General features: G+C 48.1%; 1 protein-coding gene across 2 annotated transcripts in view; it reads left to right on the top strand.

The window, feature by feature from the left end:
• Positions 1-10017, top strand: part of LOC309361309 (putative helicase senataxin) — a 267706-nt gene extending 257689 nt beyond the window's left edge. Inside the window, exons 23-26 of one of the 2 annotated variants that reach the window (XM_081896197.1) lie at positions 2998-3096; positions 4805-4892; positions 7072-7225; positions 7373-10017. In XM_081896197.1, coding sequence (XP_081752323.1) covers positions 2998-3096; positions 4805-4892; positions 7072-7225; positions 7373-7377 — 346 coding nt within the window. In that variant the 3' untranslated portion in view covers positions 7378-10017. The remainder of the gene's footprint in view (positions 1-2997; positions 3097-4804; positions 4893-7071; positions 7226-7372) is intronic. The other variant, XM_081896196.1, reaches the window with a different exon arrangement.
• Positions 10018-13360: the final 3343 nt, after the last annotated feature.

Consider the following 13360-nt stretch of genomic DNA (forward strand, 5'->3'; position numbering starts at 1 on the left):
CATTGGCTCCCAGTATGTTTCCAATCACAATTCAAAGTGTTGGTGTTGACCTTTAAAGCCCTAAACGGCCTTGGCCCAGTATACCTGAAGGAGCATCTCCACCCCCATCGTTCAGCCCAGACACTGAGGTCCAGCTGCGAGGGCCTTCTGGCGGTTCCCTCACTGCGAGATATGAGGTTACAGGGAACCAGGCAGAGGGCCTTCTCAGTGGTGGCACCTGCCCTGTGGAATACCCTCCCATCAGATGTCAAGGAAATAAACAACTATCTGACTTTTAGAAGACATTTGAAGACAGCCCTGTTTAGGGAAGTTTTTAATGTTTGATGTTTTATTCTGTTTTTAATCTGTTGGGAGCTGCCCAGAGTGGTGCCCATAATAATCTAATGCGACCCCGCAGAAACCAGGCTCCCTGGTTTACTGAGGAGCTCCGGAAAATGAAGCGGGACCTCAGACGGCTAGAGCGAGTATGGCAGGGTCCCCGCGACGGAGCCTCAAGAACATCTTATAGGGTTTTTATGAAAACCTACGAGATGGCTGTGAAGGCCGCTAAGAAGTCTTACTTCTCGGCCTCCGTTGCATCCACTAGCTCTCACCCGGCGCAATTATTTAGTATAATTAGGTCTTTAACGTCCCTCGAGGGACAGCCAAATTTAAACAACAATTTGACACACAGCTGTGAGGCATTTGCAAGCTTTTTTGCGGAGAAGGTCCTGTTGCTCCACTGTGACCTCCCTCCCAATTTGGATACAATAACGGAACTGGAGGCCCCTCGACTGTCCTCGGGTCCAGTATTGGACCACTTTGACCGGATATCCCCAGCCAATGTGGACAGACTCCTCCGAGCTGGAAAGCCCACCACCTGTCCCATGCCCATCTTGGCTGATTAGAGCGTGTCCAGACGAGGTGCGGGCCCCCCTGGGGGGTATCATCAATTTGTCCCTTGGCACCAGGACATTCCCAGGGGAACTGAAGGAGGCAGTGGTGCGTCCACTTTTAAAGAAAACATCATTAGATCCCTTAGATCTATCCAATTACCGCCTGGTTTCAAATCTTCCATTCCTGGGTAAGGTGATTGAGAGAGCAGTTGCTGAATAGCTTGGTGGGTTTCTGGATGAAACATCGGCTTTGGATCCATTCCAGTCCGGCTTCCGCGCTGGTCATGGGACCGAGACGGCTCTGGTCGCCCTAACAGATGATCTCCGCAGGCAGCTGGATCAAGGCGAGTCGGGGCTGCTGATTCTTCTAGACCTGTCAGCAGCCTTCGACATGGTCGATCACGAACTCCTGGACCACCGCCTTGCCGACGTGGGGATCCAGGGCACACTCCTTCAGTGGCTGCGCTCGTTTCTCTCTGGTCGGGGACAGAAGGTGGCCCTTGGGGGGGAATTGTCATTGCGCCACTCCTTGCTGTGTGGAGTGCCTCAGGGTGCGATACTCTCCCCGATGCTTTTCAACATCTTTATGCGCCCCCTTGCCCAGCTTGTCCAGAGTTTTGGGCTGGGCTGCCATCAGTATGCTGATGACACCCAACTCTATCTGTTGATGGATGGCCATCCTGACTTGGCCCCAGACACACTGACCAGATGTCTGGAAGCTGTGGCTGGATGGTTATGTGGGAGTCGGTTGAAGTTAAATCTTTCGAAGACAGAGGTCCTTTGGCTGATTCGGGACGATATGGGATTGGGGGGGCAACTCCCATCTCTTACGGGGGCGCAATTAGTGCCAGCACTGTCCATTAAGAGTTTGGGTGTAATCTTTGATACCTCCCTTTCCATGAAGGCACAGATTGCAGCTATAACAAAGGCGGCATTTTTTCATCTCCGCCAAGCTAAGCAGTTGGCTCCTTACCTCTCTCGCCCTGACCTAGCCACTGGGATCCACGCGACGGTCACCTCCAGACTGGATTATTGTAACTCGCTCTACGTGGGGCTGCCCTTGAGACTGACCCAGAAACTCCAGTGGGTGCAGAATGCCGTGGCAAGACTCCTTACGGGGTCCTCGCTGCAAGATCACATTCACCCGGTGCTATACCAGCTGCACTGGCTCCCGGTGGAGTACAGGATCAGGTTTAAGGTGCTGGTTTTAACCTTTAAAGCCCTATACGGCCTAGGACCCTCATACCTACAGGACCGCCTCTCCTGGTATGTCCCACAGAGGAACTTACGGTCTTCAAACAAAAACATATTGGAGGTCCCGGGCCACAGAGAGGTTAGGCTGGCCTCAACTAGAGCCAGGGCTTTTTCAGCTGTGGCTCCGATCTGGTGGAACGCTCTGTCACAAGAGACTAGGGCCCTGCGGGACTTGACATCTTTCCGCAGGGCCTGCAAGACAGAGCTGTTCCACCAGGCCTTTGGCCAGGGCACAGCCTGACTCCCTCCTTTGGCAATCCTCACAGAACCCTAGCCCAATGGTTGCCATCAATTTGATTTGAATTAATTTTAGAATGAAATGATTTTAGAATGTTGCATTATTTTATTGTTGTTAGCCGCCCTGAGCCCTGCTTCGGCTGGGGAGGGCGGGATATAAATTAAATTTATATTTCAAACGAATCCGCAAGCTAGCTTCCAGGTATATTGAGGGGAATCTGCTCTGCTACATCACTTACTAGCATGAGTGAAGGAAGGATAATACTTATTCAATATATCCTTTCCTACTATCCTTAACATTCCCACAACCCCCCCATTTCATTTGTTCTTGCAACAGCAGTGTGTAAAATACAGGTTATATTCCCATTTTACATATAAGAAAAGTGAGGCGCAACAGCCCACCTACTGACTCAAGTAATCTCTCCAATCTACCATGTGCTCCCTCGCTTGCCCTCTCACTGTTTACATAGTTTTCTATTTCAGACAAGAAGTGTGGAGTTTTCTTTAACTTCATAAAAGTGTGGTTTGTTTCCTTCTCAATCAGTTTCACCTCTCTTTTGGGGATGAGTGGTGGTGGTAAAGAGAGAAGTGTATTTAGGATGGCACCATACGACATTCCTTGTCTCTACAGAGTCGGGGAAGTTGACCTCGTGGATGGGTTCCAGGGCCGTGAGAAGGACTGTATCATTGTGTCCTGTGTTCGAGTGAACAGCATGCAAGGATCAGTTGGGTAAGACTTTGCTGTCATAGTGCGAGGTGACAACTGAGGTGCCTCAACTTGGCAATTCTGACACTTAAGATGTGATCCTTGGGGTGGTCAAGTATGTGGGCCACTGTCCACAATTCAAGGTTGGAACAAGGGGTGTTGGAGCCCCTATGGTGGCCTTGTACTCCACTCTTGACCACCTGTGATGCCCATAAGGGATCTTATGAGAGGAGTTCCCAAAGTGTGGCACTCTGGCAGGGCCAAGGCTGTGTTAGCTTCCTCATTTCACCTCCCTTATCCCAATGAATTCACAATTCCTTATGTTGGCGAATCTGGGAGGGGGCTTCCACTGTGTCTAGCTGGGGGGGAGGGGAGAAGAGGGGGCCTCTAACCAGTGGTAGCAACTCTTCTGGCTCTTCCAGGAAAAAATAGCAGGATGTGAAAGTGCCTGCCTGTCCCACAACCCAAAAACTGTGTGTATGTGCCCTTCTGTCAAACTGCCTGGAAGGAACCTAATGGCAGTCTAGGGTAGCACACAATAAAAGCCAGATCTTGAAGCCAGAAGTTCATATTGTAAGTGGAGGTGCAGTGTGTGTTGAAGGTGAGGGGCACTTTGTCAGCTTACAACTGAACTATATATCTGGGAGGTGCAGGGAAGTTGAGGGGTTGGCAAGGCCAGAAGGAAGCATTAGGCTTTGGGGCAGAATGGAGGGCAGAGTGCAGACACCCTCTTGCCTCTCCTCTTCTGTAGCTTCAGATGGGTCACAAAATGGAGAGCCCCTATCAGAGGGCTCCTGGCTTCGATGGGTCAAGTGCTTTTAGATGCGCCCCAGAAGAACTGCTGTTCAAGTTTCAAGGTGGGAGTCGAGAGCAGGTCAGGAATAACTCACAAGGGGCTGAAATCAGGCAAGCAGGGTTGGACTTCTTTTTATTATTTTATTTAAAAGTTGGTTAGAAGGAGAAAACATTTCACTGTTGTGCTAACAATGCATTTCTGTTTTTCAAGTCACCTGAATCACAACAAATAGTATTACTCCACCAACAGGTTGTGCTGAAGGTCCTGACATGGAATGAAGCTGGTTTCCACCACCAGCCCACTTCCTTTCCACATGTGTTTTTTTATGGTGGTGGGGGTGTCTGCGCTTGGAAGCCACATGGTGGCGGGTAGGGAGCAGCTGAAATTGCAAAAGCAGAGCATGGACTGATTTTAAGATTTATTCCTCCTTGGTGGGAATGCCTGAAACTTTTTTAATGCCTTTGAAATTTAAACAGGGATTTAGTTGAACCCACAGTGGTAGCTAGTAGGGCACTGTGGACATAGCTGCCCATCCTGAGCCAGCCTTACATACAGGGTTTTTCCCCATTCCTAGGTGTCAGAGGCTTTATGCTGTCAAGCCAGCATAGATAAAACTCTGGGCTCACAGCCAGTTCCAATCTATTTGATTTATTGACAAAGTTCAAAAGTACATCTCCAGTGTTTCGATTAACGTCCGACCCCTTTGGCACAGTTGCAGCGTCTGCTCCCCCCCTTTTTTTTACCCAGCATGCAAGTCTGCGGAAACCCTGCCCCTGACTTCCTCTGTGTACAGAATGACTTGTTCCAGGCTTATCCTCCTCCCCCCTGCCTCTGACTCGCTGTCAGACGACAGGCTGCTAATGATCTCTTTAGGCTCTCTATAAGTGCTGGTTTCTGTTCTTAAATCTTCTCCCGTCTTCCTCTCCCTGACACTAGGTTTCTGAAGAGTCTGCAGCAATTGAATATCACCATCACCCGAGCCAAGTACAGTCTCTTCATCCTTGGACACCTGCAAACGCTCATGGTACGTGGAAGAAGAAATAAACACCTTTGTGGAGGGTTAATGGTGGTGTCCTGGGCTTGGCCCAAAGACACCTGGATTTATACACACACACAAACTCCCCATATCACCTCCAAAAGCTATAAATCAAGCCTACTTCATAGGGTTGTTTGGAAGGAGAGCATAACAGGATTCAGGGGTGCCCACAGGATTTTCTGAGCACAATACCCTGTATAGATTGGGCCCTCTGCCCATACTTGCAAAAGAGGGCACACGTTGGCTCTGCTGGCTGTGGCAAGTGGGAGTTGTAGTTCAAAACATCTGTAAAGCCTCAGGCTGGCCAAAAGGTGTCGTAAGTAATTATGTATTTTGAATCAGCAGTGTTAGGGAAAATATTGGGCAGCATTTGCTTATTTATGGAATTTATGTTCTGCCCAAATGAGCCCAGTGTGGTAAACATGCCACACACAGAATAAATGTTAAAGCATTCTAAAAACAGCTACGATTAAAAATCGGGGGGGGGGGTTTCTCTCATCCAGTGATCTCAGCATTGCTAGGAACAGTGTTCTTCAACCACCAAAAGTGCCTGGCTAAACAAACATGTTTTCAAATGCCTCCTGAAAGGCAATGATGAGGGAGAAAGGCATAGCTCCCCAGGGAGGGCATTCCACAAAGAGGAAGCCACCACTGAGAAGGCCCTGTCGCTTGTGGGTGCCCAGAGGAACCTGAAACTCAGGTTTCATAAATTATAAAACAATTAGGTTACTTTAGGTCTTTCCACAATTGAGCTTAAACTGGCAATACTATATTCCAGAGCTAAGGAAGCTCTGCTACCTCCCAGTGTTGCTGGACTACAACTCCCGTCTTCTGACCTTTAGCTATGCTGGCTGGGGCTGGTGGGAATTGGAACCCAACAACACAGCTTCCCCACCACTGCTATTTTTCATGCAAGACCAAGCATGGCACTTCAGGGGGTGGACCATTTGATCTGATCCACCAAGGTTGTTTGTGAGAGGCTGTAAGGGCAGGGACTGGGAATCCTACAGCCCTACAGATGTTGTACAACTTCCATCAGCCACAGCCAGCATAGCCAATGGTCAAGGGATGGTGGGAGAAGTAGTTAAGCAGCATATAGAGGGCCACAGAAGTTCTCCACTCGTCTCAGTGTTTTAAAATGCCAAACTGTGTGGTGGGGAGGGTTTATTTCAAGCAGAGAAAGGGATCGGGTTCTCTACCATGCCAGTTGCTTCTGCCCCATCAGACTCTTCTCTATCCTGACACTTTTCTCCCAGTCAGGCTCTTGGACTGGGAGTGAGCCCTGTCGGGAGAAAAGTAGGTGGAGTGGGGGAGACTTCAGCACCCTCTTTCCCATCCTGCCACTTTTCTGAGTGAAATCACAATCACTCACATACGTATGCACTCAGTCTTATTATGGTCACTTTTGTCAGTCTTGTACTGCAATGACTTGGCCACTAGAGGGCCTCCAATCCAGATTTCTCCATTTGGAAGTCCTGATGATGATGGTTTGCTGTTGCTCCTGTAAAGTGGCAGAGTTGTTAGTGGACTTGCATTAAACAATACTTGTTTCTCTGTCACTGGTGGTTCTATAGCTGCAGTGAGGAGGGAAGGATAATTGTAGCCTATGTACAAATGTATTGGAGGGATTCTCTGTTGTGTGTTCAGAAGCCACTGTTTACCAGTGAGTGCAATCCAAAGGAAGTTCTGTGTCCTAATTTCTACTGACACCCATTATTAGTGGTCTTTAGTATTTCAGATTCATTTAGCCAGTCTTTTTCAAGCTAAGGTCTCCTCCATTTTTCCTTGTGGAATGCTGTTGAGAGGCATACTCCAAAAGCAGATGGAGCCAGAGACCCACACAATCACACTCGCCCTCTCCTGCAGTGCAACAGAAGTTAGAAGAATCTCCTTAGAGGGAGCAGGTGGGATTGACAAGTTGGAGGGTGGTGGGCTGACTGGGAATGCTGGGGGGAGGGGACTGATTTGGTCACCAGGTTCCTGTCCCTGCCTTCAAAGAAAAGAGAACTGGGAGCAAGCTACAGCAGCCTCTACTTTGAGGCAGCAGGATTAACTTTGAATCCATGAATTTTCCCAACTCTTGTTTATAAACCGTCACTACCGCACCTGCCCAGTCTCCTGTCCTAATAATTTATTGTTTCTTAAAATAAAATAAAAACCATTGTAGGAAAATGAAGATTGGAATGCTTTGATTCAAGATGCTCAGAAAAGAGGTGCCATCATCAAGACCTCCAGTGCCAAATACAATGTTCCTTGCTATGCAAGTGATGCTAAGAAGATCTTGAAGCCCATGGCAGTCCAGCAGAGCCAAACAAGGACAGGTGAGTGCAGCATCTGAGTTGCATGGAGCTCCTGGACGACATAGCTGGCAATACTCAGCTGGTGCTCCTGCTCCAGGAAACAGTGAGGCATGGCCCTTGCCAGTATCTCAGGATTCCTCTTCCCTAAAGCCATTCTTTCCTACACAGGCTAAACCTGTCCAAGAGCTGGCCAAAAGATCCAGCAATGAAAGTGAAGGCCTCAGATGAATTGCTGGAAATCTAGGCCCCCCTTGATGCCAAGCGACAAAGGACAATGCAGTAGCCCCACAGTCCCTCCCGTATACTCAGAACCTTTTATTGTGGCTGCTGGTGTACTTTGCTCCAGCGCCTTTTCCTGGATTGGAAGGTCATCTGCCTGAAAGATAATGCATTTTGAGTGATTGTTTTCTATATAATGGAGAGTTAGGCAGCCTGCTTCCTGTGCTGTAAACTTCAAGAAATCACACACTGTAAATGTTGGCTGTAGTGTATATTTGTACGGCATGTAGAGAAACTTATCTTTTAGAGGTGAAACAGGCCTGGCTGTGGCCACAGTTAAATCACATGCCCCTGGGGTGAGTGTCCTGACATGTGCCTCGTCACATGCAAACAGCTCACCATGAGAGTTTGGCTTGCTGGTGTCTCAGGTTAGCATGTCCAGCCCTCATTGGGCCAGCACGCCTGGGTGAGTGCTGAAGTTGTTCCTGCTGCCATTTTTCTTTCTGGCCCTAAAATTTAATTTGGCGAGAGCGACACCACTTATTTCTTAGTTCACATTTTTATTCTTTTGTATACATGATAAAAATATTTATAGATAATAATTTAAAAAGAAGGCACTGTGTACATAATGTTGCAACAGGGAACATAGCAGGCATTTCATAGAAGTGATTTGTGCAGATTTCTGCAAGTGTAAAAGATGAAGATTTCCTTTTGCATTGGATCTGCTGCCACTTATGAGCCAAGGAGCCATGGGCCAAGTGCATCCTCACATTGCAGCCTCCCCGACAAATTGACATCCAGCAGTCTGGCAAGATGAGCTTTGGCAGGAGAGACTGTAATCTAACCTGGTGCCTTCCAGATGTTTTGGACTACAATTCCCATCAGCCCTGGCCAGCTGTATGACGCTGAAACTGATGTGAGAGCGCAAAACCTTCACTGACTGGGGCTGATGGGAGTTGTAGTCCAAAACATCTGGACAGCATCTGGTTGGAGAAGTTTGCAGGCTGGAGAGGACTGTTGTTATGATTATCACTGATGTTTTGGAATGTGTTTCTAATGTACATCGCCCTGAGATCTTTTGATAAAGGGCAGTATATAGATCAAATCATTATTATTACTGCTACTCTGACAGTTAATTCTTGGTTTCCTTCACATAGAACAGGAGATCAAAAAATGCTATTCAGCAAAGTGTTCGAGCAGCATTAACATTTTGGTACAACTGTCTGCTTCTTCAGTGTAATAGCTGAAATGTAAATTTAAAAGTACATGAGAAAAATAAAGCCGAAAGTAATGAAATACAAATTGTTTTCACAATATGTTCTGCTTTTTCTGAATTGTATGTGTGTTGGCCTCTGAGATGATTTTTAATAGAGAGGAGTTCCCTTCAGCTATTTCCCTCATGCTCTCTCTTGTGTCCAACTTGTGAAGTAACCTCAGTGGCCTTACAGCTGTTTAGTGTGCTGTACCCAAGGCGGTAAGGTCAAAGGAAAGGAGCTAGACAAAGAATGATCCAATAAGTCCTCAACGGCAGAACAGGCGGATGATAATGGTATGCTACAATGGCTGTGAGGGCGGATGAAGGCTGCAGCAGATCAGAATCTACTGGTTGTCGTGATTACTCAGGCCATCAGAATAGAGGCTTACTGCGAAGACTGCACGTTGGTCAGCATGCACTGATCTACACACACAAAACAAATTCACAAACAGGCATCTTCCGAAAGCCAGTCCCAAACCTGTTATGACCAATTAGGTCCTTTTAATCTGTTTACATGTTTAGCATAGATGCGACCCAGTACACTCTAGGAAGGCACAAGTAAACCCCAGACAACCAATACTGGATTTTCTCAATAACATGCTTTATTAATCAACAAACATGACAAGACAGGGAACATGCACTCAGTCATATACGCATCCATACATCTCCCATACTCACCACTCTTCACTGAATGGGCCAGATTCAGTAAGAGTCACGGGTGACCAGACGACAGCGCTGTCAAATGTCTGGCACGCAACTGAGGCTGGAGAGCTTTGTCATTTATACAGCTTGTTCATTTGATGTGTGGCATTACACAACTCCTTGCTCCTTGTTTTTAGCGTGTTTTGGGCATCTCATATCCTTGTCCTTGGCATCATCTCACAACTCTTATCTGAATGTTGTGTAAAGTTTTGCAGCCCACCTCCAAGCCTCCTTGCTGTACTGTTCCCGGCACACACTGTTTTTGCCAAAACAATTTGATGTTTTCCACATTCCATTAACGCTTATACATTTTTGTCTACTTGAAGAAGCCATGGTCCGATCTGAAAAATACAAATATTTAGGTTACAAAACTATAAAAAATAAAGAAAAATTAAGTTTGCAAAACAATAATTACCATGTGCTTAGGGTAGATCAACGTGTCAGTGTCCACTTATCCCCAGTGTAAATATGACATATTGGCAAAAGTTGGAAATTGAAAGATAACTATAGCACGTGCACAAAAATCAATTTCAAATTTGAAATCAGCATTGAAAGAACATAAAAGAACAGTTGAAAAATCTCATGCAACAGAAAATGAAAAAAAAATTGTTCCCCAGTATACTCTGTATCCCAAGGGAATACATTTTTTTGCATACCTCCAACTGTACATATTCAATGCTATATAAGTCACTTACATTTATACTCATATTGTACTACTTTGGCTATGTGTTTAATAAAATATTGAATTCTTGCATTGTGAAAAACAAAGCTTATGGTGAATAGTGAAAAACATGAATTAAACTAGAGCTTACAGAACAAAACCAACTTCAGATATGAAAACAGCACTTCAAAATTAGGTTAGAACAACTGCAGTTGTCAATGAAAAAAAAATGTTTCCCAGTGTTAATACACTCCATGATGGCTATCAAGATTATACCTCAATGCAGGCTTCAAGGAAGGAAACCAAGGCGTAAAATGAACACTCAAGCCCTTCAAGATCCTATTAAGCAGGATTGCTTCCAAACAACTCTTAAGGACCATCTGTTTTCAGAATTCCCTGATAACATCAAGGAACACTGGGCCAAGCTAAAAACATCCATTAGTGCAGCCTGTGAAAAAATTATTGGATGCTGTAATGGTTCTAGGGGTTGCTCGTGCGTAAGCAGGTGCCTATCTCACAGGCTGGGTGCAAACACCTGGCTGGGCTGCCAAAGTGAACCGCTTCTGGCCGGACAGCCACTCACCCGTGGCTGACTCAATCGCTGGCAGAATCCGTGAGTGGGCGTTTCTTAAACTTCTTCCAGCAAAGAAGTCCTTTGACGCCTAGTCTCCGCCTACCCTCTCTGCGCGAAAGCCTTCTGCACAAGGAGGGCGTGGGCAACGGAGGACCCCTACTCTCCCCGCTGGTCCCAGGCAAGGAGTCATGGGACCGCCTCGCCGCTTCCCCCACCTGCCCCCCTTCTCCACTAATGCTATGCTGATTCTCTTCCCCAGAAGATGGGCTGCTCCTCCCGATCCCTGGACGCTCTCTGGAATCCCTCTGGCTTTTGCGCTCCCCCTCCAGTACTGATGGCAGTTCCCTGACATCCACCCCCTCTTCAGGACCCCCCTCACCCCCGGCACGATCTTCCGATACCTCCTCCTCTCCTCAAAGGGCCCCAGTCGCCTAGGCTGCAACTTCTTGCACCCTCCCTTTAGGGGCAACCCTTGGGACGACAACCACACCCGATTTCCCACCCGTATGGCCTCCCCCTCCCGACGGCGCCTGTCTGCCTGCCTCTTGTAAACTTCCTTGGCCCTCTCCAAGTTCAGCCTGAGTTGCTGGTGTAAGGCCTCCATTTCTTCGTCAAATTGCTCTGCCACAGGTACACTCCATCCTTCCTCCCCCCTCCCTGGGAAGGCCCTGGGGTGACATCCGTAATTGGCCATGAAAGGGCTCATTCCCGTGGACACGTGTTCAGCGTTGTACGCAAATTCAGCCAATGCCAATTTCTCTACCCAGTCGTTCTGCCCCTCGCTGACATAGCAGCGTAGGTGCTGCTGGAGTATACCGTTCGCTCTTCAGCCTGCCCGTTGGTTTCTGGGTGCCGTTCCGTCGAGAAGCTCACCTCGACCTGCAGCAAGCTCATGAGCCTCCGCCAGAAGTAAATTGTTTTCTGCGATCTGAGATTACCCTCAATGGGGTGCCATGCAGCCTGAAAATGTGATCCACAAACAGCCTGGCTGTCTCCTCTGCCGACACTGCATGCGAACACGCTACAAAATGGCACATTTTAGTCAGCAGATTGACCACTACCATGACCGCTGTCTTTCCCCTTGATTTGGGCAGATCTGTCATAAAATCAATGGACACCACCTCCCAGGGCCTTTCCGGTGTTGGTAAGGGTTCCAGTATCCCTGCAGGGGCAATCCTCTCCCCCTTTGCCCTCTGGCACTGGTCGCACCCTCGTACATATTCTCGTACGTCCTCCCTCACCTTTGGCCACCAGAATTGCCTGGTAACTAGTAGCATGGTCTTGTGCTGTCCAAAGTGCGCAGCTGTTGGATTGTCATGGTATTTTGCCCCTCAACGTCTCACCTGGTACATACAGCGCCCCCTTGTAGTACAGTAGCCCTTCCTTTTTCTTAAACCCCCCATTGTCTTCCTTTCCACCTCTGAGCTCCCTGATTTTAGTCTGAGCAAACTCACCGTCTCGGGCGAACCCTGTTAGCTCTCGTTTACCTACCAATGTTCCCCCCCACACCCACCGGTCCTCGGGGAACACGTGCCTGGCCTCCGAAGGCCCTTCCCCCCTCCATGTATTCCGGTTTCCTGGAGAGTGCATCCGCCCTAACGTTTTCCCCTCCCGGCACATATTGTATCTCGAAGAAAAACTTGGCGAACTCCTGGGACCATCTGATCTGTCTCTGGTTAAGCACTCGCGCAGTCCGCCAGTATTCCAGGTTCTTGTGGTCAGTTCAGACCTGGATCTTGTGCCGCACCCCTATCAAGAGATGTCTCCATTGACGAAATGCCGAGTAAATCGCAAGCAGTTCCCAGTCATACACCGCGTAGTTTTGCTCTGACTTGCTCAGCTTCCGGGAGAAAAAGGCACACGGTCTCCAGTTCTCCTTGGACCCGGGTTGCAACAATACTGCTCCAATCGCGTGGTCGGACGCGTCCGTCTCCAGTCTCATGGGCTTCTCCGGATCCACGTGCAGGAGCTGCTCTTCTGAGGCGAATGCCTTCTTCAATTTCTCAAAGGATTGCTGCGCGTCCTCTGTCCATGCAAATTTCTTTTTGCTACTAAGACAATCCGTTATGGGCGCTGTCAAGTGGGCGAAGTTCCTTATGAACTTCCTGTAGAAGTTGCTGAAACCTAGGAACCTCTGCACATCCTTTCGGTTTTGGGGGGCCTTCCATTCCAGCACTGCCTTCACCTTGCCTGGGTCCATGGCCAGTCCCTTGTCTGACAACCTGTATCCTAGGAACTCGACCTCCCGGGCGTGGAATTGGCATTTTTCCAGCTTGACCCACAACTGATGCTTCTTCAATCTCTGTAGCACCTCCCTGACGTCCTTGACGTGTTGCACTTCATTCTCTGAATAGATTAAGACGTCATCCAAAAAGGCCACGCAATTCTTGTACAGCAGTGGCCCCAACACGTGGTGCATGAAGGATTGAAAGCAAGCGGATCCCGATTGTAATCCAAAAGGCATAACTAAATACTCAAAAGCCCCCAGGTGGGTGAACATGGTGGTTTTCCATTCGTCCCCCTCCCGTATTCTAATCAGATTGTATGCCCCCCCCTAGGTCCAGCTTGGTAAAAATCTTTCCCTGCCTCACACGTGTCAGAATATCGTCAATTCTGGGCATTGGGAAAGTCACGGGTTCTGACACCAAATTCAAACGGCAGTAGTCCACCACAAGTCTGGGATGATTGGTTGATTTTTTTGTCCACAAAGAACACTGGACTCTCCCCCCCCCACCGCCTTCGATT

This window comes from Podarcis melisellensis (genome assembly GCF_964234715.1).
Source record: "Podarcis melisellensis genome assembly, chromosome: W".
Taxonomy (NCBI): domain Eukaryota; kingdom Metazoa; phylum Chordata; class Lepidosauria; order Squamata; family Lacertidae; genus Podarcis; species Podarcis melisellensis.